The sequence below is a fragment of the Corvus kubaryi genome, unplaced genomic scaffold, assembly GCF_017639235.1.
Source record: "Corvus kubaryi isolate FWS band 111438036 unplaced genomic scaffold, C.kubaryi_AGA036_p1.0 37272, whole genome shotgun sequence".
Taxonomy (NCBI): domain Eukaryota; kingdom Metazoa; phylum Chordata; class Aves; order Passeriformes; family Corvidae; genus Corvus; species Corvus kubaryi.
Genome location: NW_024581084.1, coordinates 110,143 through 137,705, shown reverse-complemented (window position 1 = coordinate 137,705; position 27,563 = coordinate 110,143). Strand labels below are relative to the sequence as shown.

The 27,563-nt window shown below is 40.5% G+C and overlaps 2 protein-coding genes across 5 annotated transcripts in view; both read left to right on the top strand.

Annotated features, from left to right (window-relative positions):
* Positions 1–12,695, top strand: part of PITPNC1 (phosphatidylinositol transfer protein cytoplasmic 1) — an 80,657-nt gene extending 67,962 nt beyond the window's left edge. For 2 of the 4 annotated variants that reach the window (XM_042025474.1, XM_042025472.1), the window contains 3 exons: positions 1,226–1,381; positions 2,073–2,136; positions 8,448–12,695. In XM_042025474.1, the coding sequence (XP_041881408.1) occupies positions 1,226–1,381; positions 2,073–2,136; positions 8,448–8,707 (480 nt within the window). In that variant the 3' untranslated portion in view covers positions 8,708–12,695. Of the gene's footprint in view, positions 1–1,225; positions 1,382–2,072; positions 2,137–5,479; positions 5,599–6,041; positions 6,135–8,447 lie in introns of all 4 variants that reach the window. The other 2 variants (XM_042025473.1, XM_042025476.1) reach the window with 2 other exon arrangements.
* A 1,570-nt stretch (positions 12,696–14,265) lies between these two features.
* Positions 14,266–26,484, top strand: NOL11 (nucleolar protein 11). Its single transcript, XM_042025469.1, has 18 exons — positions 14,266–14,418; positions 15,912–16,025; positions 16,727–16,783; positions 17,347–17,492; positions 17,748–17,805; positions 18,333–18,471; positions 18,883–19,077; positions 19,383–19,459; positions 20,166–20,289; positions 20,958–21,061; positions 21,313–21,390; positions 22,171–22,355; positions 22,604–22,729; positions 22,876–23,097; positions 23,590–23,668; positions 24,475–24,567; positions 24,880–24,987; positions 25,295–26,484. The coding sequence occupies exons 1-18, from the start codon at positions 14,281–14,283 to the stop codon at positions 25,406–25,408; spliced, it is 2,157 nt and encodes a 718-aa protein (XP_041881403.1). The 5' UTR covers positions 14,266–14,280; the 3' UTR covers positions 25,409–26,484.
* The last annotated feature ends 1,079 nt before the right edge of the window (positions 26,485–27,563 follow it).

Here is a 27,563-nt window from a genome sequence, read left to right as displayed (position 1 = left end):
AGTGACTTTCACAGGGAGGAAAGACTATCACCTTATTAGGGCTTTGTAGAGAAGCTTTAATGGCAGAGCTTCAGTTTATGATAAAACCAGAAGTCAAGAGATAACTAAACAGTAGGAAACAGGAATGCTGGATGATGCATAAGCTCACACTGAATGAAACAAAATTATGATCAGAGTAGTTATCAAAATTTGTTAGTTTTTCTCCTGATTGTCATCCATTTAAGCACTGTTTGTTAAGTTATAACAAAGGATCTTCCCAGACCTCAGCACTGGGGAAAGAACACAGCTGAGTACTGGTGGTTACTTTTTAGGACAGATTTTAGAAGCTCCACTATGAATTTTCTGAAATGACATAATTTTCAAGTTCTGACAATCAGTGCTTAACTGTAAATTATTTCTATTTACAAGGTATAATTAGCATGATTGGGCATAAAGGGAAATAGAATTATACCAATATGGAAAATAACACTTTCATAGATAAAACTCTATCTTGTACAGATGAAAGTAAGCTTTAAAAAGATGAACTAATGCCTTTAATGGTTTTATAAAATTACGTTGTAATTTCAATGTTGTAGTTTCTTTGATTTACCAGTTTCTGAAAGAGAAATAGAGTTGGGATTACTCAGTGATTGCTCATAGCTCATATATAACCAGAGATATATAACTATATATATATCACTGCAGTTACATATATATATATATATATAACTGCAGGAGTTTCCTACCTAGCTTAGGATGTACAAGTTCATTTACAACTGAAAATGGCATTGTCAGGATCGGTGTTGAAGTGTCAAAGCTCCAACTGGACATGATTTCAGGAAGACAGGCATGGATAGAAAGTATGAGCAATTCACACCCAGGGACAGTGGAATAGCAGGCCCTGAAGAAGCCACTTTTTTTTTTTTCCCCCCTACCAAAGGCCATAAATAACCCTTGGAGTGTGCTGCACTGTAATGACTTGCAATAACAGGTTTTCTTATAGCAGAAAACATCCTGGATGATATGATTGTCAATGCAGCTCCAAGAATATGCTGCCATCAATTCACTGCCAGGATTGGATTTTAGGATATCCTAGTGCATGTTAAAAATCAATTTCTTATTATTTTTTCATAATGTTTATTAGCATGTTTTAATATTTTATGTCTTATCAAAACTTTGACTTTAGCAAACTGACAAACACGACTTCCCCTCCTGCACGTCCCTGTATGTTTTCTTTGTTTTGCAGGATCCCAAATATTTCAAGTCACAGAAAACTGGGAGAGGCCAATTGAAAGAAGGCTGGAGAGAGACACATCAGCCAATTATGTGTTCCTACAAACTTGTGACTGTGAAATTTGAAGTCTGGGGACTTCAAACCAGAGTAGAGCAATTTGTACACAAGGTCAGTGAAACAGGACCTGTTTCTTATCCTTCACATAAGCAGAACTCAAGCACTCACAGGAATGTGACTATGGCTGTGGAGAAGCCTGGGAGCTCAAGCCAGTCTGTTCAGACCTCTCACGAGGTCTGAAAGATCTGGAGCAGAGCCCAGGACTTCAGTCTGGGTACAAACTTGACAAAGCCTGGAGCTGCTCAGGCCTAAGGTTGAGAGAAACTATCAATAACATTTTCAGTGCTGTGACCAATATATGAGCTGAAGTATTTCCCATACACATAGCAATGAGGTGCAGAATTCCTTAGAAACAGATAGTGGGAAAGCTTTCCAATCAGTCTACTAAAAAAATCAATTAATGAATAGCATAACTGCCAAGTGATAAAATTTTTCACAGTATTAACCTTCTACATGTTTGAAAAACTGAGAAAGGAATAGAAGAGATCCAGAATGTCTAATTGGCCAAAGAGTAGTGGATTCTGTACACATTCCCAAATGGACTCCCATGCTAGTCAAAGCCATGATTCAGTGTTGGCAACAGATCTACTTCCAGTGGGAAGCTGGACTAGGAGCCCTTGAGAGCCAGCATGTCTTTTTAGACACAAAACTGTCAGAGGGTTTCTCATTTTCCATCCTGTTGAAAGACATGGGTGAGATGTTTTGTTGCTGCTTAGGCCTTTAACTCTTTCCTTGTTTACAGGTGGTCAGAGACATCCTCCTGATCGGTCACCGGCAGGCATTTGCCTGGGTGGATGAGTGGTATGGTAAGTGTCCTCCAGAGTCAGCCCCTTTCAAAGGGGACAGTTAACAGCAGGTTTCCATTAACTTTCATGGATCATCAGGTCCCAGTGTGAGTTGTTCATGGAGGAGATGGAACCATATTAAAGATCATCTCCTTCCACCCTTCTGCCATGGGCAGGGACACCTTCCACTAGACCAGGTTGCTCCAAGCCCATCTGACCTGGCCTTGGACACTTCCAGGGATGCTGGATTTAGGCAGTAGGCAGCATCCAGGGATGCCTTTCCATCCCAGCATCTCAGTGTACCTGCACCAGTGCCCTCACCCTGCACTGCAGGCAGGCAGGAGTCATCTGTATGGAGAACCTCGTGCAGGTTTGAATAAAGCTTCTTCTTAAGGTTGCCTTAACTTGCAGTCATTTCCATGCTGCAAACTCCTAAGACCTCTGATCCAACACATTTCCAGCTTTTTAGGAAAGTTTTAAGCTATTGATATGGATTGCAACAAAGAAAAGATGGGGCTTTTCTGAAAAAGATGTACATAAGCATAAATCCTACGGGGTCTGATTCAGCAGCAGCTGCATGCAAAAAGTGTTGGGAATCCATGAGTCAGCTGTGGGGATATGGGCACTTCCAGTAGGACAAAGTAATCTGAATATCAAACCAGCCAATTGCATTGTATAAAATGAGCTCACTGGGTTTGTTCCTTTTACATATATTTTCTGTAAGACATATCCATAATCACAGATACTGTTAAAACAGGTTCTGAGACAGTCCTGTAACATGTAATAGGAATTTGGCAATATATTTAGAATGTTTATCTAGACCCTCCTCAAGCTTCAGTAAACACCAATTTGGGCATTTCATGGGTGAGTGACACCCCTCTCATCAGAGCTCAGAACCATTGTGCATTGCTCAGGAACAGTCACTGCTGCAAACACATTTCAGAGGTGTCAGAGCCCTGCACTGGAATTTAACCACGAACTCAGTGGGCCCATTGTTTGGAAATAGAGAAAAAATTGCTTTTGAAATCACAGTGTTCTTATAAATTTAATACTGCATGAAAATCTTGTGCTGTAATGGTCATAAAAATACTGAAACTGCTAAAAATATCTATTCTTCTGGAATAGCTGTAAACTAGTAAGAGAATTTTATATCCAGTCAAAGAGAGATTTTCAGAGCTTTTTTTTTTTTAATTTTAGATTTGTTTCTTTTTTTCTCTGAAATAGAACAATACATTCTTTTTCATGTACCGAGTTGGGAAAACCGGTAGCTTTAAATGAAACATCCTGACTTCATGTAAAAATTGAGCCCATAAATTTGCTCCCAGTCTACCCAAAATATCTATACAGTGAGAGATGGAGAATGTTACTGAGGAGCAAAGTGTCAGCTGCCGTTTAGCAGATTTATTGATAATGATGACAAATGAGTAGCCATGAAGTTAAACATACCAAACAGGTTTAGCCCAAAAACATTCCACAATAGATTTTCCCCTCCTAAGTCTGAAATCACCCTGTCAAAAATACTCTTTCCACAAATGAAATATTGTGATACAGTCATCTTGTGGATTTTTCCTGTCAGAGTAAGAATTTTTTCTAACCAATATAGTGTACTTTTAAGAGCTCAATTTTCAGCCTAAGTACAAAACCTAAAAAATCTGGGCTTAATAAAATAGATATAAATAATGACTCAATATATAGCATCAAAAATATCCTTTTTAAGTGTCTATTAACACCTTTTAAAATGAAAGTTTGAGAGACCTGGAAATGATGGTAGTCAGCTAAACTGAATCAATCAGTGTAATAAAAAATGTGTTATGGTAATGACTGGTTGCTGCTACTGACCCTGTAAGTATGAATGTGTTTTGTCATTTAATTTACTAAACTGTATTTAGCTTTATTATTAAGAAATTCTATTTTCTCAGTGTTACTTACTAATAAAGAGCATGTTCTCTGCTTGGCAAAGTGCATCCCAGCATGTTACTGACACGGCTTCTGAGCTTACTTCTCATTCCAGATAACAGTTAAAGACTGAAAGAGTACGAGTTAGTGGTATTCCATGTTTCCTTTTGATCAAAATTTTAGACTGCATTTCTTTTTACTGATGAATTACGACATTGTGCTGCCACTGATCAAAATTTTAGACTGCATTTCTTTTTACTGATAAATTACGACATTGTGCTGCCACTGATCAAAATTTTAGACTGCATTTCTTTTTACTGATAAATTACGACATTGTGCTGCCACTGTAACAGCTGAAGTATCTTGCCTTAAAAGCTGCCTCATAAAATGCAGCAGGCATCTCATAGCACAGAACAAGGAGTGGTGTGATACAAGAATTCCCAAATCCCAGTGGCACATCATAAACTTGAGAACAATGGGAGTCTCAAGAGCAGATCACAGTGCATGACCAAAGGGGCACCCATTTGCAAGCAGACTGTGCTAATAAAATGCTCTTTAAGTGTTTTGAGTAAAAAGTTGATGGCTGTTTTTACGAGGCTCTGAAGTTCCCAAAGCATCATAAAGAACAGACCAAACTCTGACAACACTCCCGTTCTGACTCCTTACTCCCCAGTGGATTTATGGAAAGCATGGGAATACTCAGAAGAGTAAGGTCACAAGTCAATTGGATTCTTTATGTTGTTGCTGGAGCTGTGGTTGATGACAAATCCTGTTAAATGTGTAACCATTGCCTGGTGTTCCATAGCGCCTTGCAGATTGTGCTGGGTGGCCACCCCCAGCCAGGCTGGGCAGTGGTCAGTGACCCTGCTGGTGGGATCAGCCTGATTTGTGGTATATTTCTAATTCTTATAATTAATTCAATTGCTTGAGGATACACAACCATTAACATAGTCACTATTAATTTACTTATCAGTATAAGTGTTAGTTTCTGAATCTAAACTGGTGTGGGCTCTAACACTGAGAGTTTTGCTGGTTATGAGATGCACAATGCAAAGTTAACAAAAACTCTTTTTACAAGTGCTGGAAAGGTAAGTAAATATTTATAATATTTCTGTATCTATTCTCTATTCCAAAGGATCTTCTAAAATCTCTTTAGAAGATCTTGGCCTTTGCCAAGGCCTGCATTTCAGTACTTCCTGCCTACCTTACATTACATGGATACTCCTAAACAATTTCCACTCCTTCCTGTTCTCTGACTCCCTTTGACTTAACCTCACACCTTCCTTAGCTGACACAACTACCTTTATGAGGCAATTTTCATAAAGCTAGTTGCTCCTTGCTTTTTAAAAAATCCTTTGTTGGCTTCTGCTGAAAGATTTTTGCTCCTAGAACCTTCTCCTTAGAAAAGAAAAAAATGAAGTTTGCACTGAATCAATGGAAAATGCCAACAATTTTGAACTTTTTACAGATATGACTATGGATGATGTTCGAGAATACGAGAAAAATATGCATGAAAAAACCAACATTAAAGTTTGCAACCAACATTCATCTACTGTGGATGAAATAGAGAGCCATGCCAAAGCAAGAGTATGTCAATTTTTAAAACGTATTGCCCATCCTCAGTCAATACATCTGCACAGACTAGAGAAGAGCAACCAATTGCTGATCAGTCAGTGGAATTTTGGGGAGGTTTTGCTTCAATAAGAACAGAATCTTTCTCCATGAAGTGTGATCTTGCCTTTGGTTTGCATTGTAAACCTGTCAGTTATGTAAGGGAGGGTGGGGTTGGGCTCATATACAGCTCCCTGGCTTCCAGGAAAACATAATGCTCAAATTTCAGTTGGATGCATAAAGAGGAAGTTAAAGAGGATTTTTACTTTCTATTCTTTGAATAGTTAAAAAATGCAGGAGTTCGCAGTGGTCCAGTCAAAAAGCCAAGAACATGGGGAGTGGAAAACTTCTATGGGACTCACAAAATTCTTTGTTTCACCAGGAAAAAAAAATCTAATTAATTATTCACTCTTTTCAAGGTAACTTTAATGTCACCATCATCAGCTACCAACAAGGTGGAAGTATTTTCAGAAGTATGTAACAGTGGTTTGGAGAGAAGACCAGGTTTCTGTGTAGGTTCTTTGATTCAAAGTCTGGAGATTTCATAAAGTACTTAATTACCTAATTTGGGCCCCACAAGTAGAGACCTAAAATTAGAGATTGATACTCTCTGCAAATAGAGAAGTTGCAGTGGCCTTTGCTCCTGAAATGTCATTATTCCTTTATTTCTGCTAATGGTGCTGTGGAACTTAGTGCTGGGTTTAGTCACGTAACGAGTGTGGGGCAAGGCCTGAACGGCTCCAAGTCTTTCCTTGGTTCTTGCTCAGTGTCAGTTGTCACCAGCCTGAGGAGGGCGTAGTCTCCAGGAAGGTAATTCCTGTGTTTGTAACACAGCAGCTTCACTGACATCAAGGTTACTCCTTAGTAGAGAATTAGTTCAGATTTTGGCTCTACACTTCAGGATTTGGTTCTGAATGAAGTCTGCCACCTGTAGTTTCCATGTGGAAAAATTGTCATTGAGGTCAGAACAGAAGTTGTTATTACCAAAAAAAAAAAGTGAATCTGAGTCTTCCTAGTTCAGTGTAAGGACTGTTCTACTTGACTGTGTATCAGACCAGAAGGAAATTAGAGCAAATATAAGCTAAAAAGCAAAAATCAATTGAAGCATTTCATCTCTGAATTGAAAATGAAGAGTCTTGGAGGTTCCATTCAGCAAGACTTCACTTAAAAGGACAGTGCACTGAGAAACCTTCCTGTCCCCTTCATTTGTCCAAGGCAGCTTTTGGTTCACGTCATACAGAATTCCTCAATCAAAATCCCTGTCATTTCAGGGGGATTTGGGACCCTTTGAGTGCAGAAGCATTCACACACTGTTACATGGTGTGAAATGAAATGTAAACCAGCAAAACAGGTTCAAACCTCTCTCCAACACAAGTAGGTACAGTTCCTCTGGGACCATCTGTTTATTGCCAGCACTTCTGTCAGATCTGAAATAGGCAGCATTCTCACTCCTAATAACTGGCAGTGTGGGCTGGAAAGGTCCCCGGAATGTGGTGCAGGGGGGAGTGAAGGCAGCTGGCACCATGCTCGCTTTTGTTTATTTAATATGATGTTGGAACACAACATAAAGCTGCTTCGACAGCCAAGGTTGCACGTCTGCAGCTGGGTAGTGGTAAAAAGCATCAATGCCCTGGAAGGACAGGATTTTTTCACACACTTGGTAATCCCCACTGCCAGCCCTGTGCTTCAGACACTCAGATATGTGAGACTTCTTAATTGATTAAAAGACTACTGGTTTTATTTCTAGGTTTTTGAGCTTTCGTGTCTCAAAGAATCTATAAATGGTCTAATGAAATACTTCAAATTTATGAATTTAACTTGACATTCAGCAAAAATCTTAACATTGCTTTCAGTTGGCTCGGTGGGCGTCTTGCAGGCACTGCAGACATGGAGCAGCAGGTTCCAGAAGAGCCTTGCTGATTTTCTGCTCAACTTCCCAGTTTGTAGCAGATGTCTTTCCCTTGGGATTTTATCCGAAGTTTTGCACGGCTCGGCTCCGGCAGAGCCCGTCCATGATGGGATCGCGCTGCCCTCTTGTGGGGTTCGGCAGCACCGGGACGCCTCTGGCACCTCAGGACATGTCCCGGGCACCCGACTTTCCATTCCGAAATGGCTTTAATCTCTCATCTCATTTTGCCTACATTTTGCAGGGAATTGAGCCGTGGATTTGTCACTTGCCCACCGATATTTAAGTGCAGTTTCTGGATGGAAAGTTGGGAAGCACGGCTTTGAAAGTTGTGCCTTTGTCAGGGGAGATGGAATTCTTTAGGCTTTATTAGTGGAAAAGCAAAACAGGCTCGGTCCTGTGCATGAAGCTGCAGCTACAAGTCAATGGAAGGAGAGAGAATTTTTCATCCCTTGATAATTACAGCAGATGAACAAACCATGACAACCCTTTGCCCATTTGGGCTCATAATCCAAATGAAAAATTTTAAATCCCTTTCAGTTATATTTTGTTTGAAGTTCTGAAAAATTCTACCTGCTGACTGTATATCCAAATGTACTCTTTACTTGCCTGTGGAATAGCTGGATTTTCCCAGCAATTAAAGAGGCAGCAATCTTTATTCAGCTCAGACCCAGGTAGAAGAACCACTAGTACGTGATTAATGTACTTAAAACTTTGTTTCCTTTACATTGTGCTTATTGTGCTCCATTCAGCTCGTTACAATGGGAAGGCATTCATGTGGAGAATCACTTAATGAGATGCATGATAAGCAATCATTCCCTGATTTAGGATTTGGATGGAAGTAGTTTAACTGAGTTAATGAAATTATTATTTGAAATTATTCTAACGTGCCTTTGTCTTTCATTCCTTCTCGTTGAAGACATGACAATGGATGAAGTCCGAGAGTTTGAACGAGCCACTCAGGAAGCTACCAACAAGAAGATTGGGATTTTCCCACCGGCAATATCTATCTCTAATATTTCCATGCCTTCCTCAACCCGCAGTGCTCCATCTAGTGCTCCATCAACTCCTCTCTCCACAGATGCTCCTGATTTCCTAACAGTTCCCAAAGATCGGCCTCGGAAAAAGTCTGCTCCAGAAACTCTCACTCTTCCAGATCCATCGAAAAAAAAATTTTAAATTAACCCTGCATGTTTCCTCCTGATAAGCCATGTCTGCCACAGCAAGAGTGACATAACTCAATTGCTACAAAGGTCATGGTGGTTTGTTGATTATTTGGTTGTTTTGGGGGTTTTTTTGCTTCAAATGATCTTTCTGGTGTGGAAAGATGACTCCTTTCCTCAGACTTGATCCTTAAAACCTTCTGAAAAGTGCATGCAAGAGAAGGTAGTTTATATATTCCTAAAGTAGTGTTTCAAGCCATATGGTGCATCTTACTGACATCAATGGAACAGTCTGAGGGGATGCTATAAATGAAAATCAATCTTTCTGTAGCAGTATTCTGCCTGCAAACCCTCATCTAGGTCACAGCATTTATAATTAGGAGTAGGTATTAAGTAAATCTGCCAAGGACTTCTAAGGCAAATTAGTGCCAATTAGAATGCAGGGTTAACAGAAAAAAAACTCCCATTTTCTTCTTTTATAACCAATTTTAAAATCTTACCCACTCTCAGGCTTCTCCTGTGTGTTCATAAACCTTTGACCTGTAACTCATTGTACTTGAACACCAACAGATCCACATTTCGTTTAATACGACTCAGGATTTGGGGCCTAAAATATAAAACACAAATCTTTTCAAACCTAAAATATCACTGTATCAAAGCCCCAGCTGTAATTAACTATACTGACTTTGAGGTCATTGAACTATTTCTACCTTGCAATGAATTTGTAAAAGAAACCACCTATTTCATGTAGATAATGTATTTTACTAGCTCTTCCCCATCCTTTTGTGAACTCAGAGTGTTGGTGTTCATCAATGGTGTTCTGTGACATTGAAAAAAGCAGCTGAATTGTGTCAGTTAAGAAGCAAAAGCAATGAATTCTGTCTTTTCCTCGCTGGAAGAAGAGTGGTAGTCAGGCTGGGAGACCTTGAATGTAAAGGGAAGAAAACAAGACTCCTTTTGCTTTCCTGCCTCACATCTTTGCTAAACAGAACAATCTGCTGACAGACAGCTGGATCCAGGGACTGCCTCGTCTGGAGAAGGGGGACAAAATCAGTCACTTTAAAAAGCAAACAAATCGTGGGTGATGTTGAGCAGCCAGAAGTGCTCTTCCTGGTCTGTGTGTGAAATCACTCTTAAATCTCAGGAATTAAACTGTAGACAAGGATGTTTCTCAGAGGGAAGCGTAGATTGTGGAAGAAGGAGAAAAATAAATGGCAGGAGTGGTCTCTTCCTTCCTTCCTGTTCAATGCATAAACTGAGCGAGACCCTTTTCCCGCTGCCCCTGCTTTGGGGCACTTTGCTCTCTTCCACACAAATTACTGTTTGAGGGCTGCTGCAGTTCCTGTCTCTTGGTGACATTCAATGGGCCACTGTTCAATTCCCAGGGAATGACGGCTCTTACCTGAATCATGATCCAAGTGGGTGATACTTTGTACCACCACTGACATGGTTCATGGATTGAGAAAAAAAGAGACTTCTCCAGAACTGAGCTATCACTGAATATTGAACACTCAGTTTGGGGGTGCCCAAACCTGGGGCACAGTGGCTGAAATGTACTGAGCTCCTCGCTGGCTGCAGCTGCAGTACAAGTTTTGTGGAATGTGTGGTATTTAGCAGGAAGTTTTAGGGGCAGAAGTAATTCCACTGCCAACCTGCACTGAAACAAGTGTTCATTTGTCTGATAGTGAAAATCCTGCAGCCAGCAAAATCCAGGAGCTCTCTGTAGGTTTGCTGTGGTCTGACTTCCTGCATTCTCCCATGTCTTGTCTATGCTTGGCTTTGCTTTTCTTCCCAGAGCTGGTAATTCCAAGTGATTGGTGACTTGATGGGTGATGTTCTGTTTAAAAAGAAGCTGCTGTAATACTGAAAACAAAACTTTCCTACATTGGTTTATGATTTCAGCTTAACAAGGGTGCACATTATCGAATCATAGGATCATGTGTAATCTTTTTATTGTTAATATTGATTTAGTATCAAGATTGGAATATTAGCAGCAAAGGGAAGCCTTTGAAAACATAAAGCTTTGTTTGGTTGTTTTCTCATTGCCTGACTTTGGCCCATACAGAAATAGTTCAGGTCTGCTCCACCTGAACGTCTGTTTCAATGGATTTTTAATTTGTCCAATACAAATTTACTCAGCTCTATTCACAGTGTCCTCGTGCTCACACGTGGCTGTTTCTATTCACATTTTGGTATCTGGGTTTGACACAGATTATTAGATCACAGCAGTCCCACCTTTACTCATGTTTAACTGATTGATTTCCAATCCTGGGTGGATAATTGATTATGATATTAAGTAGGTTTGGGGATAAGACATTTGTGAAAATTATTAGCTTACTTGAACAGGACAGATTTGAATATCTGCCTGGCAGAGATGTGCCCAGCTTTAGTGTCCCCACAGTTCGATTCACCACTGGCAGGGTCAGGAACAGCCACTCTGCCTCCATGCTGCTGCCTAATCAAGGCCAATTAAAAGATCTGTAATGTGTCCCTGCTTTGGATAAGAGTACCCCAGGCTTTCACTGCCTGTGGAAGTACCCAGTGCTGAGTTCTGCCTTGCTCTCTCCACCAGTCACCACTCATTTGGTCAATACGATCTTTAAATGTCTTTTTCTGTTTGGTTGGTTGCTATTTAGGGTAAGATAGAATATTCCCAGCAAGTACACAAACCCACATGAAATGAAATGAGAAGGAAAGTCTGAGTATTTCAGTGTAACACCTTGAGGAGAAGGGGTTGTTTTCAGTACTGATTTTTCCCAGTGCTTTCTGTTGTATTTTCAAACATGTTTATTGGAATTAAAATAGAGAGTTTGGCAGGTGTTCCTCACTTTGTTTGCAAAAATAAAAGCTGTGGTTATTTACTGAGTACAGCTTCAGAGCATGGTGCCTGGCAGCAGAGCCGAGCAGGCACCACAGTCGTGTTCCTCTTCTGTGCCACAGTGACAAGAATTTCGTGATGCAGCTCTGCTAGGACTTGGCAAGGAATTTTTTATCAAGGAGAATACAGTTTAGAGCAAAAAATGTGATGAGTTTGTTCAGGTTTCTATGAAAACTCCAAGCTTTGCTTGTACTTGTGTGTACTTTGGACAGAACAATCATTACAAAACAACTGGCAATTCAGTGCAGCTTCAGAAGGGTCGATCTCCTAAAAACTCAAAAAGGGAGGGACCCATAAAAGTTGTAAGGAGCAGCACATTCCTGAAACACGTACTTAATGGGATTTCTTATGAATGTAATGGTTAATTTTGTAAAGGACTGGATAAATCCTGTGGGAAGAAACAATTTGACCTTGTTCTTTGGCTTTTTTGATTATTCTGGAAGGTGATTTTGTGACATCTAGTAGCCAACTTGCATTAATTGCTGCTGTAGAGACTGAAACTGAAATATTTGTTCCTTGGATTTCAGTTTGTAACAAGACTGCTATACTTTGTTAAAACTGCTTTGAAGCTTGCTGCACTACAACTTCAAAATAATGTGTTATCCTTTGAAATAAGCCAGATGTATATGCTTTTTATGAATTAGTGAGTGCAGTAAGAGACAATTCAAGATCTTGTCAATAGGAGACTTTCTGTTGCCATCGTTTGGACTTGGTTTTCTATGTGTAAGTTAAAATTGCTAAATAAGTCTAACAATGTTTTGCATTAAATGAACAGCATAGTCATTGAATTACTATCTCCTGTAGTTTTGTGGTGTCACTAAAACAGGTTTTATTGGTTTATTTCATTTCTGTGATAATTCCACGTGATTCTGTATGTCCAGTAATTAATTTTTTTTATCTAGAGCACTGATGGCAACATCAGGCAATACATCACCACCATCAAAGAAGGACCAAGTCTTGATTTGCTCTGCACGTTAAATAGTGCAAGGCTCAGCACGAGAATTTGACTGTCATTTTTCTCATATCACTTAGTTTCTGGTTTTTTTCCAAGTTATTTATTATTTTTAATATTGTATTTTTCCTTGCATTTTGTTGTAAATAAACTACCAACAACTATTCTTTACAATGGTGGCTGTTTTCTCTTCCTGGGTCTCCTGTAGGCAGGAGCCTCCTCATTAACATGTACCATTGACATTTCTACCCCAGCGCTGCAAGTCACTTCCTCAAAATTAAATAGCACAAAGAATTAGCTTTGTGAGGAAAATTTAAAGCACTTACAACTTCTCCTGGGTTCTGTTGTGCCTCAGCTCTGTAAAAGTTTTACCGGGGCAGGTGCCCCATTAGTCTGGCACTAGCCCATTCACTTGCAAATGTCAACCATTTGGTTGACAAGGAAGTTTTTCAGTGGGGAATCTAATTCTTTATGCAGGGTTTGGCAGCTCCATGTTGTACCAAGTAACTGGAAAATACTGGAAAAGAGACCACTCGAATCCTCTCAGGCTTGTCTCCAAGTCAGTTAATTTTAGTCAACAGAAATTTCCCTTGTACAACGATTCTTCATAAGCTTTTACACAGAGACTTTCTCCATAGAAACGAAGCTTTCCCTGCTCCAGAGGAACGGCAGCGCTCATTCAGGAGGGAAACGCTTCAGAGCAGCGTGGGACAGGGCAGAGGAAACAAAGAGGGGACTGGAAATGTCTTAGATTGGAAATCACACGGCGCAAAGGGGACAGAGCCCGCGCACGCCGGGGACATCTCGGCAGCCCTGCTGGGGTCACTGTGCCCGGCCCTGCCACCAAAGCCAGGCGTGGCTGAGCAGATGGGGCAGTGCCCAGTCCCAAAGTGACCCCCAGGGACCCGGCCTGACCTGTCGCTGTTGGTTGTTGGTTTGATTTGATGTCTTTTACAGCTTGGGCTCCTATTCCTGGGTAGGGCTGCACTGAAATCTGCACACACTCAAAATCCTACACAAGAAAATACAAAGTGGTGAAACCCTGACGGGAACCCTCCGGCTGCGCGGTCGGCGGGGCCAGGCTGTGCTGCGGCAGAGGGGACAACCCCACCTTGTGCCTTACAGGGCACCTCGCACAGGGCGGGGCCGCATCCCGGTGCAGCCCTAAATCCAGCGCGGTTTGCGCGCACATTAAACCCCACAGAAGCCTTCACCTCCACTCCTCGTGCAAATTAGCGCACACGTGACCGCTTTTCATTAACATACACGTGACCTCTCATTAACATAGACGAGAGCCCTCTCATTGGCGTGCACGTGATCCATTCATTAGCATAAATCTGACCTCTCATTAGCATACGCTCGGCACTGCGGGACCAACCGTGGGAACCGGTGCAGGAGCGATGGACACAGTGCGCGAAAAGCCCCGGCAACGCCTGAATAAGGGCAGTGCCCATGGATCCCTGACTGTCCCGCTTTCTGACGATGTTCTGAGGATAATAATCATCGTCTTTCCTTAGGTTTTGTATCTAACACATTCGGAACGCAGCGTCATCGCAGACCCTCTGCCGAAGCCCGCTGCAGAGCCGCCCTGCACGCTCGGGGGAAGGCGCAGGCCCGGCCGGGCAGGGCCGCACGACAGCAGCGCTCACTCCCTGTCGCGACAGCGCCGGCCCTGTCCCGACCCCGGCCGGCCCCGCCCCCGGGTCACGCTGGGGCGCGCGCGTCGCGCCAGCTCTCGCGAGAGCCCGGCCTGGCCAAGATGGCGGCGCTGTGCGAGAGCTTCACGCTGCGCGGGCCTGGCCCCGGCGGCGGCGGCCCCGGGTTGTGCCTGGAGCCGGGCCCGGGCCGCGACCTCGTGCTGCTCACCGAGCGCGGCCGGGCCGCCACGCTCTTCAAGGTACCGTCCGCGCGTCCTCGGGGGCGGCACCGCCGCCCCGGGTAGCCCCGGCCTAGGTGGGGGTTCTCCCGGGCAGGGCCGGGGCCGCGGTGCCTCCCGTATTCCCTTTCACCCTGCCTGTCCGGGCCAGACTTCGCTGTCTGTCCCCGGGCCCCGCTGTCTGTCCCCAGGCGCCCCCACCTGCAGCCGCCATCCCCCGTGGGAGGCGGGGCGGGGAACGGCCCCGGCCCAGGAGCGACTCCAGCCCGGCCCGGCCATACTCTGCCCCCTGCGCTCCCCGCTGCCCCCGCTCCCTCTGCCCGGGAACATGGGGCGGCTCGGGCGCTTGTCCGAGTAGTTTTCCTTTTGCTGATGTTCTCTGTCCATTCCCCGTCCCAAAAAACACTTCCGTCGCGAAGCCACAGGTACGTGTTACCTGCAGTTCCAGGTTCTGGGCTGTCAGCTCAGTGTCAGGTGCTGTCCTGCTGGCTGCAGCACGGAAGATTTTGGTTTGCAGCACCTGAAACGAAAAGTGTGTTCTGGTCTCTGTTATTCAGTAGACCATAATAAGAAACTTTAAGGCAAATATTTGAGTTTGTCTTTAGCTGACTATCACATCCATGCGGTTGGGGATTGTAGTGACAGGACAAGCAGGGATGGGCTTAAACTGAAAGAGAGTAGGTTTCGATTGGATATTGGGAAGAAATTCTTCCCTGTGAGGGTGGAGAGGCCCTAGCACAGGTTCCCAGAGAAGCTGTGGCTGCCCCATCCCTGGAAGTGTCCAAGGCCAGATTGGATGGGGCTTGGAGCAACCTGGGATAGTGGAAGGTGTCCCTGCCCATGGCAGGGGGTGGGACTTGGTGATCTAAAGTCCCTTCCAACTCAGACCATTCCATGATCTTAGTGGGTTGATGATGCAACCTCCTTTGGGTTCCTTATTCCCAGTGCCAAGACCATATGTGAGAACATAACTGTGTTATAAATATGCCCAGTGTACTCTGGAGTGAGGAGAGGGGGTTGAGTGCCCTCAGAGCAGTTGGGTGTGAATCACACAGAACAAGAGTTCAGACAGCAAAATCCCCTGCTCTTGGTTTCAGTAACTCACCTTGAAATAGAAAGAAAAAAAGCACAAGTCTGTGTATGATTGTATTAGTCACTAAAAGCAAATTACACTAGCAATTAAAATTAGTATCTGCCCTTCAAAAAAGTGGTGCCTTGTATCTGTGCTTCATGGCATAAGCCCTTCAGACTGTTAGAGGTCAAAGTTATTTCTTACATGAAAAGAAATCTAATTAATGTAGAGTTCTTTCCTGTTGTTCTGAAACTGTTGGTGTTAAAGGTGGAAACAGGAATGCTCAAGAGGAATTTTTGAGTATAGCGGTTTCCATATTTTAATATTCTAATTCAGATCCGATGTGGCTGCCTTGCATTTCCTTTTTGTCATGAGAGAAGTCCCCAAAGTGATCTTTCATATGTTGTATTTTAATTGCAGTGTCTTTGTTCTGACTCTGTAGATTTCGGATCAGAAGCCCCTGGGCTGTTGGTCAGTTAAACACGGGCAGATTCTCACCTGTCCTGTTGTGTGCAACTTTGAAACCCATGAGTACATCGCAGTTCATGACGACAAGGTGAGAGCCTTCATCCTTCTTTAGAGGAAAAAAGGATGTCGTGGGTTTTCTTGAGGGAATGTAAGTAGGGACAAAATCAGCAGTGTGACATTTCTGGTTGAACATGTGGGGGACCCTCAGCATGTTGGTGGCATGAGCATCTTCAGTCTGTTGGTCCTTTAAACACAGGAGATTCTCAGTGCCTCATGCACACACTCCCTAAGGATAAGTTATTTTTCCTGTTGCAACCTGGGTGACATTTACAACTGCATGGTCATGGTACTGGAGTGGTTACAGTAGTTCAGACCCCATCCTTGTTCTTCTGCTCTTGTTTCATAGTTAAAAGTTTCTGTGTGTATGTGTAGCATTTGCTTAGATCATGCTGGGTCTTTGGCTTTTCATTGTTGTTGATGAAATACCACTCCTAGCCTTGCACTGCTTGTGGAAATCAGGCCAACTCTATCTCACTGTCTCCATCACTCTGATCTACTTTCATTTACAGTTCTGCTGTGCCTTTTTCCTTACTCTTTCCTGTCCTTTCCAATTCAGGATTTCTGAGCTTGGTTTCAGTTCCTGCTGTCTCTGCCCCTCCTGGGCCAGTTCCCACTCAAGTCACTGTGAATACTCCCTGTGTGTTTCCCTCCTGTTGCAATTGCTGGTGTTTTGAGTGCTGACAAGTCTGTGTGTTATTGTTTTACCTAAAAATGATGCTTGTCTTAAAGGTTTTAAGAATATGGAAGAATGAAGACATTAACTTGGACAAAGCCTTTAAAGCAACAGTAAGTCTCCTTCATGTGTTCTCTTCTATGTGTTTTGGATCCCCGTGGAGGGAAGAAATGCTCTAATTTTCATAGTGTTGGCCATATTACATTTTAGCTTAACTTATGCTTCATGATGTTCTGGAGTATTGCAAGGAATCCACTTGCATTGACTTTATTATCAGAATATTTGTCTTAAAATGATTGGACTTTCTTTAAAGATGATGAATTGTGTTCAATTACAGATCTTTGTGTTCTGCTGCTTGATGTGTTAAACAACACTTTGTGTGTTGCTGTAGAGCGGTTGTGTGACCTCCTGACCCTGTTATGGTTTTTATGATGTGATTCAGGAATATGATGCTCATCAGGACATTTTCCTGGCTTTTTTTTTTTTTTGGGGGTAGTGATTTGCATTATTTGTGGCATTTCAACAAATCAGCAGCTACTAGATCTATATTATTAAGGATCTTAAAGGTACATCATTCTTCTGTTAAATTTTATTGGAAAAAGTTATAATAATGAATAAAGCACTCACTTTTCAGGGTAATGTAGCAGAGAACAGAGATTTGTTTTTGTTCTTGCAGCTCTCAGCAGATGTGTACAGGATCCATTCCCTGCCCAATGGGGGGCCAGTGGTGCTGTTCAGGGGAGGTGGGGTTCGGACGCTGGATGTGCTTTTGGAAGCCCCACAACAGGAGATTGAAAACATTATCTCAGATGAAGTCATCAGGTAAGTGATGCCACTTTGTGATGATTCAGAGGAATTAACTGCGATGATGAAAGCTTTTCCCTTTTTTGAGGAGATGGGGGGAAATCAAAGACCAAGATCTTGGGGTTGGGTGTTTTGTTCCAACACATTGTTTTTAAAATGTTAGAATTACTTTTACAGATTTCCTAAAAATTGAAAGGTGCCTAAGGAATAGTGATACGACTTTTTGTATAAACCTAGAGTTTGAAAGATGTTCATCCAGCTTTCTGGTTTTAGGTGGAGTGGAGCTTTTATGGAAGGCCAACAACCTATCTTAATTTTCACTACTGAGAAAGTGAGTTAAATACTTTTTATTTTAAAAATCATACCAGGAGACCTGAATGGCTTTTTTCAAAATCCATCACCTGATTTATTTGATTTTAAGAGCTTTTAGTGGAATCATTATCCTGATTTAATCAATACAGCAGTTAAATGGAAGTTGTGTTGCTTTCAGGGCTGAGAAACAGGGCTCTTAGAACTGCAGAGGACAATTAATAAGATGAAATACAGTAGACATTGTGTGACTCTTCATTGCTCATTGAGAAGAACTGTTGAATAGGATGTATGTTTTTAAAAAAGGAATTATGCGTAAATCTGTCTTCATGCAAATGCTTCTTCCTTTGAGTCCATTTGTTGCATCAAATAAGAATATTCTTTACTTGTAGAGTCTGTGGATTCTCTGAATTAGGCTGATGCCCTATAGAAAACACAATTTCCTAATTTTGCACAACATCCAAAGTTAAGCAGTACTAATATCTGAATTTCTGTTATATTTTCTTTGTGTAAATTAAAGGAAAGCTTTATTTTCTTTTTTTGTTTTAGGGTGGGGATTTTTTTGTCTATGTACAGAAACCTAAGCTGAGTAGTCTACACAAATACAAGCTTGAACAACAGGAAGCATCCAAGCCACTGTGTTTCACAGCACATATAACAAACCAAACTGTCACACTTCTGTGTTTGTGTAAGTTATATTTTCTAATGGGATGGGATAATGAAGGAAAGAATTGTATGGAAGGACATAAAATGTTGATATTTATGAATTGCTGTTTAATATTTTTAGTTTTTTAAACTTCTTAAAACAGCTACAAGTAGTAATTAAACCTTCCTGATACTTTAATGGCTGCAAAGGTGAACTGTTCCTACCTGTGATCACATGTACCCTGCAGCTCTCACTATACCCTTATTGCTATACCTTTATTTTGCTGCTTTGGATCATAGTGAGTGCTTTAAATATCCTGTATTAATTCTTCTTTCAGCATTCACTGGATTTTGTCTTTTTAGATGTTCTTTTGCTATATCATATCAAACAGGTTTTTTTTCCCACAAAAACCAATTGTAAAAGAGTGATTTTTTTTTTTTTTTTTTTTTACAGATTCCAATGACTCTGTGTACCAGGTTCTGATACCTCTGCAGCAAGATACTGAGGAAGAAGAAATTTTGTCCAAGTCACTACTACTAAACTTTTCAGTCCCAGGAACTGTTCTGAAAGGAACATCTTTAGTTGTCCTGGACAAAGACCACATTGCAGTGTTGGGCAGTCTGGCTGTACCTGGGAAAGAACCCAGAGGTAACTTGAAAAATCATATAAAGATGTTGTAAGGTCTAAAATTTCCTTGGGCAAAGCACTAGGCAGGAAAATTGTGCTGTCCCTCTTGTCCCAGCTTCTGGTTTAAAGCTCTTCGTTGGAAAACCAACTCATCTTTAAATTGAGATGTAACCTGAGTGATGTAATTCCTGATGCTAAATACTGGCCGAGCTATATTGAAACAGTTATTTCTGTTTCCCGCAGCGTTTGTAACTGAAAGTAGTAAAGGCAAATGTAGCATTTATGTTACTTTTGGGATCATAACCTCTATCTCTTACTTCCCTTAGAGTGCCTGAGCATATGGAATACAAAATTTCAGACGTTGCAAACCTCAAAGGAACTGCCCCTGGGGACCAACGGCCAGGTAAAGCTCATGGGTTTGGGGTCCTTGAGCTTTATGCATTTGACAGCAGGGAAGGGAGTGTTGGGCTGCAGAGCTCTGCTGCTGCTGGAGGAGCAGTGAATGCAACATCTGAAGCAAAATTAATACTGACCAGTTGATGAGCAATTTCTGTCAGAATATTCATTGGGAGAATTGTGGCCTGTGGGGATTTCTCTGATAATTTAGTACTTTGTCACATCTCATGGTCTTGATTATTTGGTGTGAATAAAATCACTGAACACAAAACCCAACAGTGTCTCTTCTGTTCAGGCAATTTGCAGTTGAAAGCCTAAATGATTCTATGATCTCCCGAACAGCATTTCAAGCTATTCAGGAGTCAAATAGGTAAAATAGCACCTAAGGAATAAATGCACTGGTGAACCAGAACAGCTGACTGCTTTTGTCTTAAAATTGCACAAGAGGAAACTTGAAAAGGGACTTAATGCCTTGGAGGAACTGCTGTACTTAAGGACATCCCTGGAAAAATACTGAACAGAACACTTCTAATTTCTGTATTTAAAATCAGCAGTTAGTGAAGGTCTGTTAACAAATGTTAAACCTACTGAAAATAATTTTAAATAATCTGATCACTGACTTCTAATTGAACTTTGTAGGAAGGAGTTACACATCAGTGCAGGAACTCACTTCTCTGCTCATCTTATTAATGACACATTTTAATATTTTGCAGTTGTGGTGTTATGAGGAAAATTTTTTTTTAATTCATGGGAAAGTGTTGACTGTAATTATGTACAAGTGTGAAACATCATCCTTGGCAGCTGCTGTGGGAAAGCTCAAGGACAGTCAAAACCCTGGTAAGAATTTTTTTTTTAATTACGGTGAAAAGAGCTTGTGAAAGGAAGACATCTGAAATCGTATAAAAGTTATTTTAACACAGTCCTATAAAATGAATTGAATCTCAACAGCTTGAAGCAAATCACACTGTACTGTGTTCCTGGCTGTTAAATTTACTGGTGCTGGGAACAACAAAACACACAGACATCTGAATTTATTGTGGCTTCATTTAACCTGGATTGTCATTCAGCTGCTGGAATTACTGGAAACACTGGAATGCTGATGATGAATACTGAAAACAAAGTGAAGTGCTGTTTCCTAAAAAGTGTTTTCAAAGAGTTTGTGATTAGATAGGGCAATGTCAAACCTTAGTTTGTCAACTTCAGTTTAAAATTCTACTGTCATAGTGGTTTAATCAAACATTGTATTGGTAAAATGTTGCAAGTAATGCTCAGGATAAATTGTGTAATAATTTACTTCTCTTGCTCCCAGAGGCAAAATGGAGAAACAGTATAAAGAAAGGTCATAAAATTACCTGCTGTTGAAATAAAACTGGCAGCTTTCTTGGCATAAAATCACTTGGATTATAGTTTAGAAAGTATCTATTAGCATGAGAAGTTGGTGCAATATTCATGCTTCAATAAATGTGCTGTGTTACCTTCATATAGTTTCATTTGTATGTTCACAGATGTGTCCTCATTTGTGAACTGGAATACCCTGGAAGATGAAGAGCTGGTGGTTTCCTTTCAGTCCCAGGAGTCTGTAGCTCTGAAAGCAGAGTCCAAAATGAATGTAAGTTAGAATTAGGGTCGTGTGAGGTTGTTGTTTGTCTTGTCTCTTCCCCATGCTGCTACTTTTAGGTGTTGCAGCAGAAAGAAATTTCACTTTATCTGTTACTGATTGTTTCTAACACTGTTTCTGGAATTGCAGTTAGTAATCATAGTCCAGACAGCAAGTTGACATGTGAAGTACCCAGTTATCTTGCTTGAAGTCCTTAAATATTTCGGAGCTGAATAACAACTCTGTGTTTTTCTTGACCACAGTTAAGATCAAGAAGGAGCACTGTTGCTAAAATACAACCAGAGGCCTTATCAGTTGGGCAGCTCTTACTAAATCTCAAAGTAAGTAACCCAAATATCCTCAAGTAGTGTTTAGACACTCTCAGAATAGTATAGGTGTCTCTTAAGCTATTATCTCTTTCCATGTTCTCTTGCACATACCAGGTTGACCAAGCTGCCTTGAACAGGTGAGTTGAAGGATATTGTTGTGTAAGAACGGAATTTGGGCATGATGAAACTAAGTTTTGTCACAGGAACGTGTTTTGAGAGCTGTACAATACAGGGCTTATAACATCTGAGTTCTGGAAACTTGCACAAATTTGTTCATTGTTAATGATAGTGTCTTACAGTAAATAGCAGAGGATATTTCATCTGAACTTTGCTTGTTTAGGTTCTTATTTATGGCTTTAATTTTGTTGAAGGCATTTCAGCTGTAAGAAGTTGGAGGAATTGTCAGGAATTCCACTGCAAATACAGTAATAAGCTCTTTAGTTCCTTTCTAGAACTTGCTGTAAGTGTTATAATAGGTCATACAGGAAGGGAAACTATCTGCAGTTCACTTGTGGCTGGACACTTTGGTATTGTTACTGAAGTAACAGGTGATTAATCCATGAGCAGTTACTGAGAGCAGGTACTGCTTACCTGAGTTCAGAATGAGGAATTACCTCATTTAGCTCTTTCATGCTTGAGACAAACTATGCTATCAAAACACAGAGTGGCGAGGGATTTTTGTAACTTGAATTCCAAAGTAGGTCTGCTTCTACTTGGTCTAATTAATGCCAGGGCAGTTGTCAAACCTGTGCCTTGTATTTCTGAGTTGCACAGTATTTTTGTCTTTTCCAGGATGCTTCTACTTATGTGTTGGAAACTGAATTAAGACAACTGATGTCAAAAGCACCAACCCCAGATCTGCAAGCCGCCATTGGCTGTGTGGTCACTGCCCTTACAGACAGATGTAAAAGAAATCCAAAGTACTACCCTCAAAATTTCCTGCTGGAGATTGTTGAAACCCGGGACTTGTCCTACAGGTAGTGACTCTGCATTTTTTAGTGTAAGGAGTAGTCTTTAAAATCAATTTAAAAAAATAGAAATGAAGTTCTTTATAAGTTTCTCTTGAATTATCACAATTTAATACCAAAGGTGCTTATTTTCTGATGAAGCTGGTGTTTTACGTAAAAATCCATCTGGGGAGGAAGATAAGTACTATTACCTTAGTTGTCAGTGTAGTTCTCAGTGGGTGTGGACTGTGCAACCTATTAATTTCATATTTTTATAGTTTATGTCCAGATTTAATGGCTGTTGCTTTGGAGAAAAAAGATATGCATCTCTTACAAATCTGCCTAGAACGGTTTCCAGATATTCCTGAAGAAATTACTTATGCTTGCCTGAAAACATTTTTAAGGTAACTTGAAATGAGTATTTTTTTCTTCACCAAATTTTAGTCTATGTTTTTGCTTTTATAATAAGCTTCAAAGAGTTTATTATGTGTGTTGATGGCATTGCTGATTTTAAAGCTAATAATTCAAGGCATTAAATTTTCTTCTACAGCATTAGTGAAGCCCATCTTCAAAATATAGATGTGAATCTAGATTCTGTGATCTGTTACATTGATGTTGAATCCGACGATAAAGAAGTTAAGACTGAAATTGTAGAAAATGGTTTCAGTGCAGAGATGGACCAGGACATGTATGATACCAAAATCCCAAAGGAAGCCCAATCCAGGAGTGATGGTGAATCCTGCCCTGTTGGGCTTCAGAAGGCAGCATTATTGTATCCTCTGCATGGTGAAGGGAAGCCAGAGCATTGCATGTGCTGTGGATGTTTATATTTGGTATTGCCAAAAGGCACATCTTCTGTTATTGCTGAAAGTTTCTGAGCTCTCATAAGAGCAGTTCCTACTCAGTAGAAAAACTGTCTAGAATATAAATAGAAACGTTTAGCTTTTAGAATGTATCTACACCAATTTAAACTTAGTTTTATTACACTTTTGCAATAATCTTTCTCTACTTAAGAGAAAATGGTATCAGTGATTTGGATATTTGCCTGTTAAAACACATCAGGCAGTTACACCCTTGCAGTGGATAGAACTGTTCAAGTTAACTGTATTGTGATGGTTCTATTGCTGTAGATATTTCATGATAGAAATAAGATTCAAATAGGACCTCTGTCAAAAACCTGGAGAAATATTCTATTTAGAATTTACTCTGGTTTGTACAAACTGGTATTTTCCTCCAGTGTTATTCCCTTAATAGCACTGCACAGAAATGCTGTTCTCCATTCAGCTTACACTGAAACGTTTCTTTTGCCTCACCTGAAAAACCTTCCAGCTCAAGAAGCTATTGTAAGTATTTTAACATTAAAAGGTTTTAAAACCCTTATTATTTTGTGGTGAGGGAAAGCGAAGAGAGTTTTTCAGTTGTATGTGAGAAATTCACCATTCTTTCAGGAGTCTGAATAACAAACTAATGCATGGAAATGAAATTAGGATGCCTAATAAGATTTAATATTAAGGAATATGGTGTTTTTCCACGTACTTAAGGAAATCTTCCTAATTTTTGTAGTCCTTGCTTATTTTGGAACATGTAAGTAAGAAACCCTCTTTATGACCCAGTCTGACTGGAAAATGCTCATATTCTGTTAGCAAGTTACCTTTGCGCGATTTAGATGCTTTTTAGGAAAGGAAAAAGACACGGTAATTTAGTCAGTTCTATCAGAAACAGGAGTTCAGAAATTATGAGAAACAAACTCTGTTTAATCCCAAATGTAATACAAATCTAGATCCCCCTCAGTTTAGGAAAAAACCCCACCAAACTCCCCCATTTCTCAAAAGCTGATACATAACTTCAAGAATTGTGTGTACCTGAGCATATGTGTGATTTTCCAATGATTTCAAAAAAAACCCACACATCAGAGCAAAGCTGATTTCAGCTCTGACATGTCTCTTGGAACAGTGGTTACCCCTGAATGTAATTTACACTGAATATTGCTGAGAATTTTCAAACATCCAGCTATGGGTGATGTAAGAGAAGCATAAAACTTGTTTTTAATATGTAATATACAGGCATCTATGTTGCTTTCAAAAACAAAAAATCCCTCTGTCTATTAAATGCTTGTCCTTTACAAATGTTCTGACTTTTCTACTTCCAGCTATTTCTCAGGTATTTATATTACCTGTATGTGAAATGCAGTGAAAAAGTTAACACCACTCTTCCTGGAATACGCTCCCCCACGATAAATCAGGTGAGCAGCTCATTCTAAGAACTGTACTTCCTTCCCTTTCTGTGGTGTGTAACTTGGTGAGTAGTTGGGAATATCTAAAATCGGTTGATGCCTACATTCATTCTACTAAGTATTGTCTGTTAATGTAACCTCTGTGAAGTCAGATGTAACACTTTAATAATCAAAACCCAAATATACCTTAAAATATGCTTTAAAATGTGAACCCATGTATTTTGCATTAGAAGTTAATGTTTCAGAGTTCAGCTTTTAGAGCCAAATGTGTGTCATTTCCAGACTGGGAAGTGTAAGTGTACTTTTCTTGTTTGTCTTCAGATCATGGATTGGATGTGCCTGTTACTTGATGCTCACTTCACTGTCATGGTGATGCTGCCAGAAGCAAAGGAGTTGCTTTCAAACCTGCATAAGTTTGTGAGAGCCCAAGTAAGTTGCATCTTCTGGGATAATTATTTCATTTTCAGTTGGATTTGGAATATGGATTTTGAGAAAGGGGGGAGACAGACAACAACAAATTATTCAGTGAAACAAATAATGTGAGTCCTCCTCTGTATGCTCCTTCCTGAGCATGAATTGCAGTTGCCTCTGTCTCATTTGGCTTTCAAAAGCTGCTTTGTTTGTTTGGTTTAAATATCTTAAACTGTGCAGAACCACAGATAGTTCCACAGTATGATGATGTATTAAAAGAATTAAAATGTATTTTACTATAAATGTCTCTGTTTCTTCTTTTCAGGTACGGTTTTACTCAGAACTCAACAAGATTGAAGGAAGTTTGCGGGAGTTACAAAGACTGAACCACCTGAGAGAATCTCAGACCTATTCTATTGAAGTGCTGGAAATTATTTGAATTTGAAATTCATTATTAACACATTTCTTTTTTATTGATTCCTTTTATGACAAGGATGTATTAGCACTCCATATTGGGGCTGTCAAAAGTTGTTTTCTACATAGGAGGAGCCTGGTTACTCGGTAGTTACATGGGAGTTGTAAGTTTGAAACTTGTGTATTAAAAGCTCTCTTTTTGATTGATGAGAAGCTGGATGCTTGCTTATATTTTCATGTAGAATTCTGATATGTGATCATGAGAACATCCTAAAATACCACACGATTCTTGGCTAAGCACAAGATGGTTATGGCAGAAATGCTGGGGGCATAACTTGCCCATCTTGGGCTGTGTAACTTGGAAAGAGCTGCACACACAGTTAAAAGGCTCAAGACACTTTGGAAGTTGACATATTTTAGTTTTATTTATACACTGTCAGTACCAAATGTATATAAAACTAAAATTCTAAAAACAAAACCCCGCTGCAGTGGCAGCTAAAGATTCATACAGAGGGTGACGACTTGGCACTGGTAGTAGTTGCTTTCAGTATTTTGAACAAGAAAACTGGAATTTAAAATAAGAATATTCTTACCTACATCAGTTTGTTTTCTCTAAGTACTTTTTCAACTATTGAACACTTCAGCTTAGTTAATGTCATCTATACTGCTTGAATTCTAGCATTTCAAAGTATATCTTAGATTGGTTTTGACTCCCTTTGAAATACAAAGTGATGAACTAAAGTTTTATGTAAACAACATTTGTTGAAGATTTTACAGGTATCTGTTGAATTATTATTCTGATGAGGCATTCATTTACAGCTGACTTGTTACAAGATACTTGTGGGACTGTATTCATGTAAATGAAAGCTCATCTGGAGTAGGGGGAAATGGACAGAAGCATAATGCTGGATTTCTTGGAGTCAAGTATAAGATGGATTGTTGGGGACAAGATAATCAGTACATTTTCAGAACAGCAAATACAATGTTATTTTTACTTATTTTTACTAATGATGTGATTGAATATTAGTAGAATTCAGCATATTGGTATACTGGTATACTTTGGTTTTCATCACACTAAATAAAATGGCAATTGGAAACATATTGAATTACCTCAGCAAAAAAGTCATGTAAGCCCTTTGTTCCTACAACTGACTTCCAGTCTGCAGCTGAGCTCCAGTGGAACGTTACTCAGCAACACCTTTGGTATCTTAGAAAAAATGTACGTGGAACTGATTTGAGAGCTGAACACCTAAATGCAATTCCTAACACAAGTTATGAAATAGTTTGGAGTGAAGGACTGGACACAAGCATCTCAGTAATTTAAGCAAGAGCATATGCTCACTTGTTTTGAATGCCATCCAGCTGTAGGTTAAGTTCTTTCCCTTATTCTTGGAGAAGGGAACCTACCCAGACAACCGCTTGGAACAATTGGGCTCTTCATCTTCTCCAAAGTGCCTTGTGAAAGGAGTCTTTTTTTCCATCTGTCCTGAGGATGGAGGCAGGGTAGGGCCTCCACCCAAAAATTCCTCCTCCTGCTGTATTCAATTCAGTTATAAATATGCTCATTTAGCTCTACCACCAGACTCCAAATCGGAACTCCAAGTTCCAAATCAATATGTTCTACTCTGAGTGGAATGGGCAGGCTTTGGCATTGGGTTGATTTCTCTGTACTGAGGTGTGTGTTGGAAAGGACTAATTTATGTCCTGTCCCTGAGAGGTAACGTACCTCTCTATGCACCCATTTCTCCATCTAAATAATTTTCATTTTAGAAGTCCTGTTCAGTAAGCACTTCCACATCACCAACTGATACGGGATGGGATTAAGAGACAAGATATTCTGGTTCACAGTTCAAAAGCACATGATTCTCAGCACCTTTGATCTACCGCAAATACGCAAATTCCTCAGTATTTCAGAGGTGTTAATGCTCTCACGATGCTACAGGCTGTGTCATTGGTGCAGTAGGTGTGCTAGGTACCTTTGCTAGATGGTCAGTGTATAGATGACAGAATGCACAGGTGTTTTTCCCAAGATACCAGAAGACGATAATGGAATAACCTCCCTCAAAATGTGTGTCTGTGTATTCGTGTATTTAAAGAGTTACCACAATCCTTTGCAACCTTGTAAGAGGTAGCGAAAATCAGCCTGACATAAGGTAACTTTGAAAGGTTCAGAATACAAA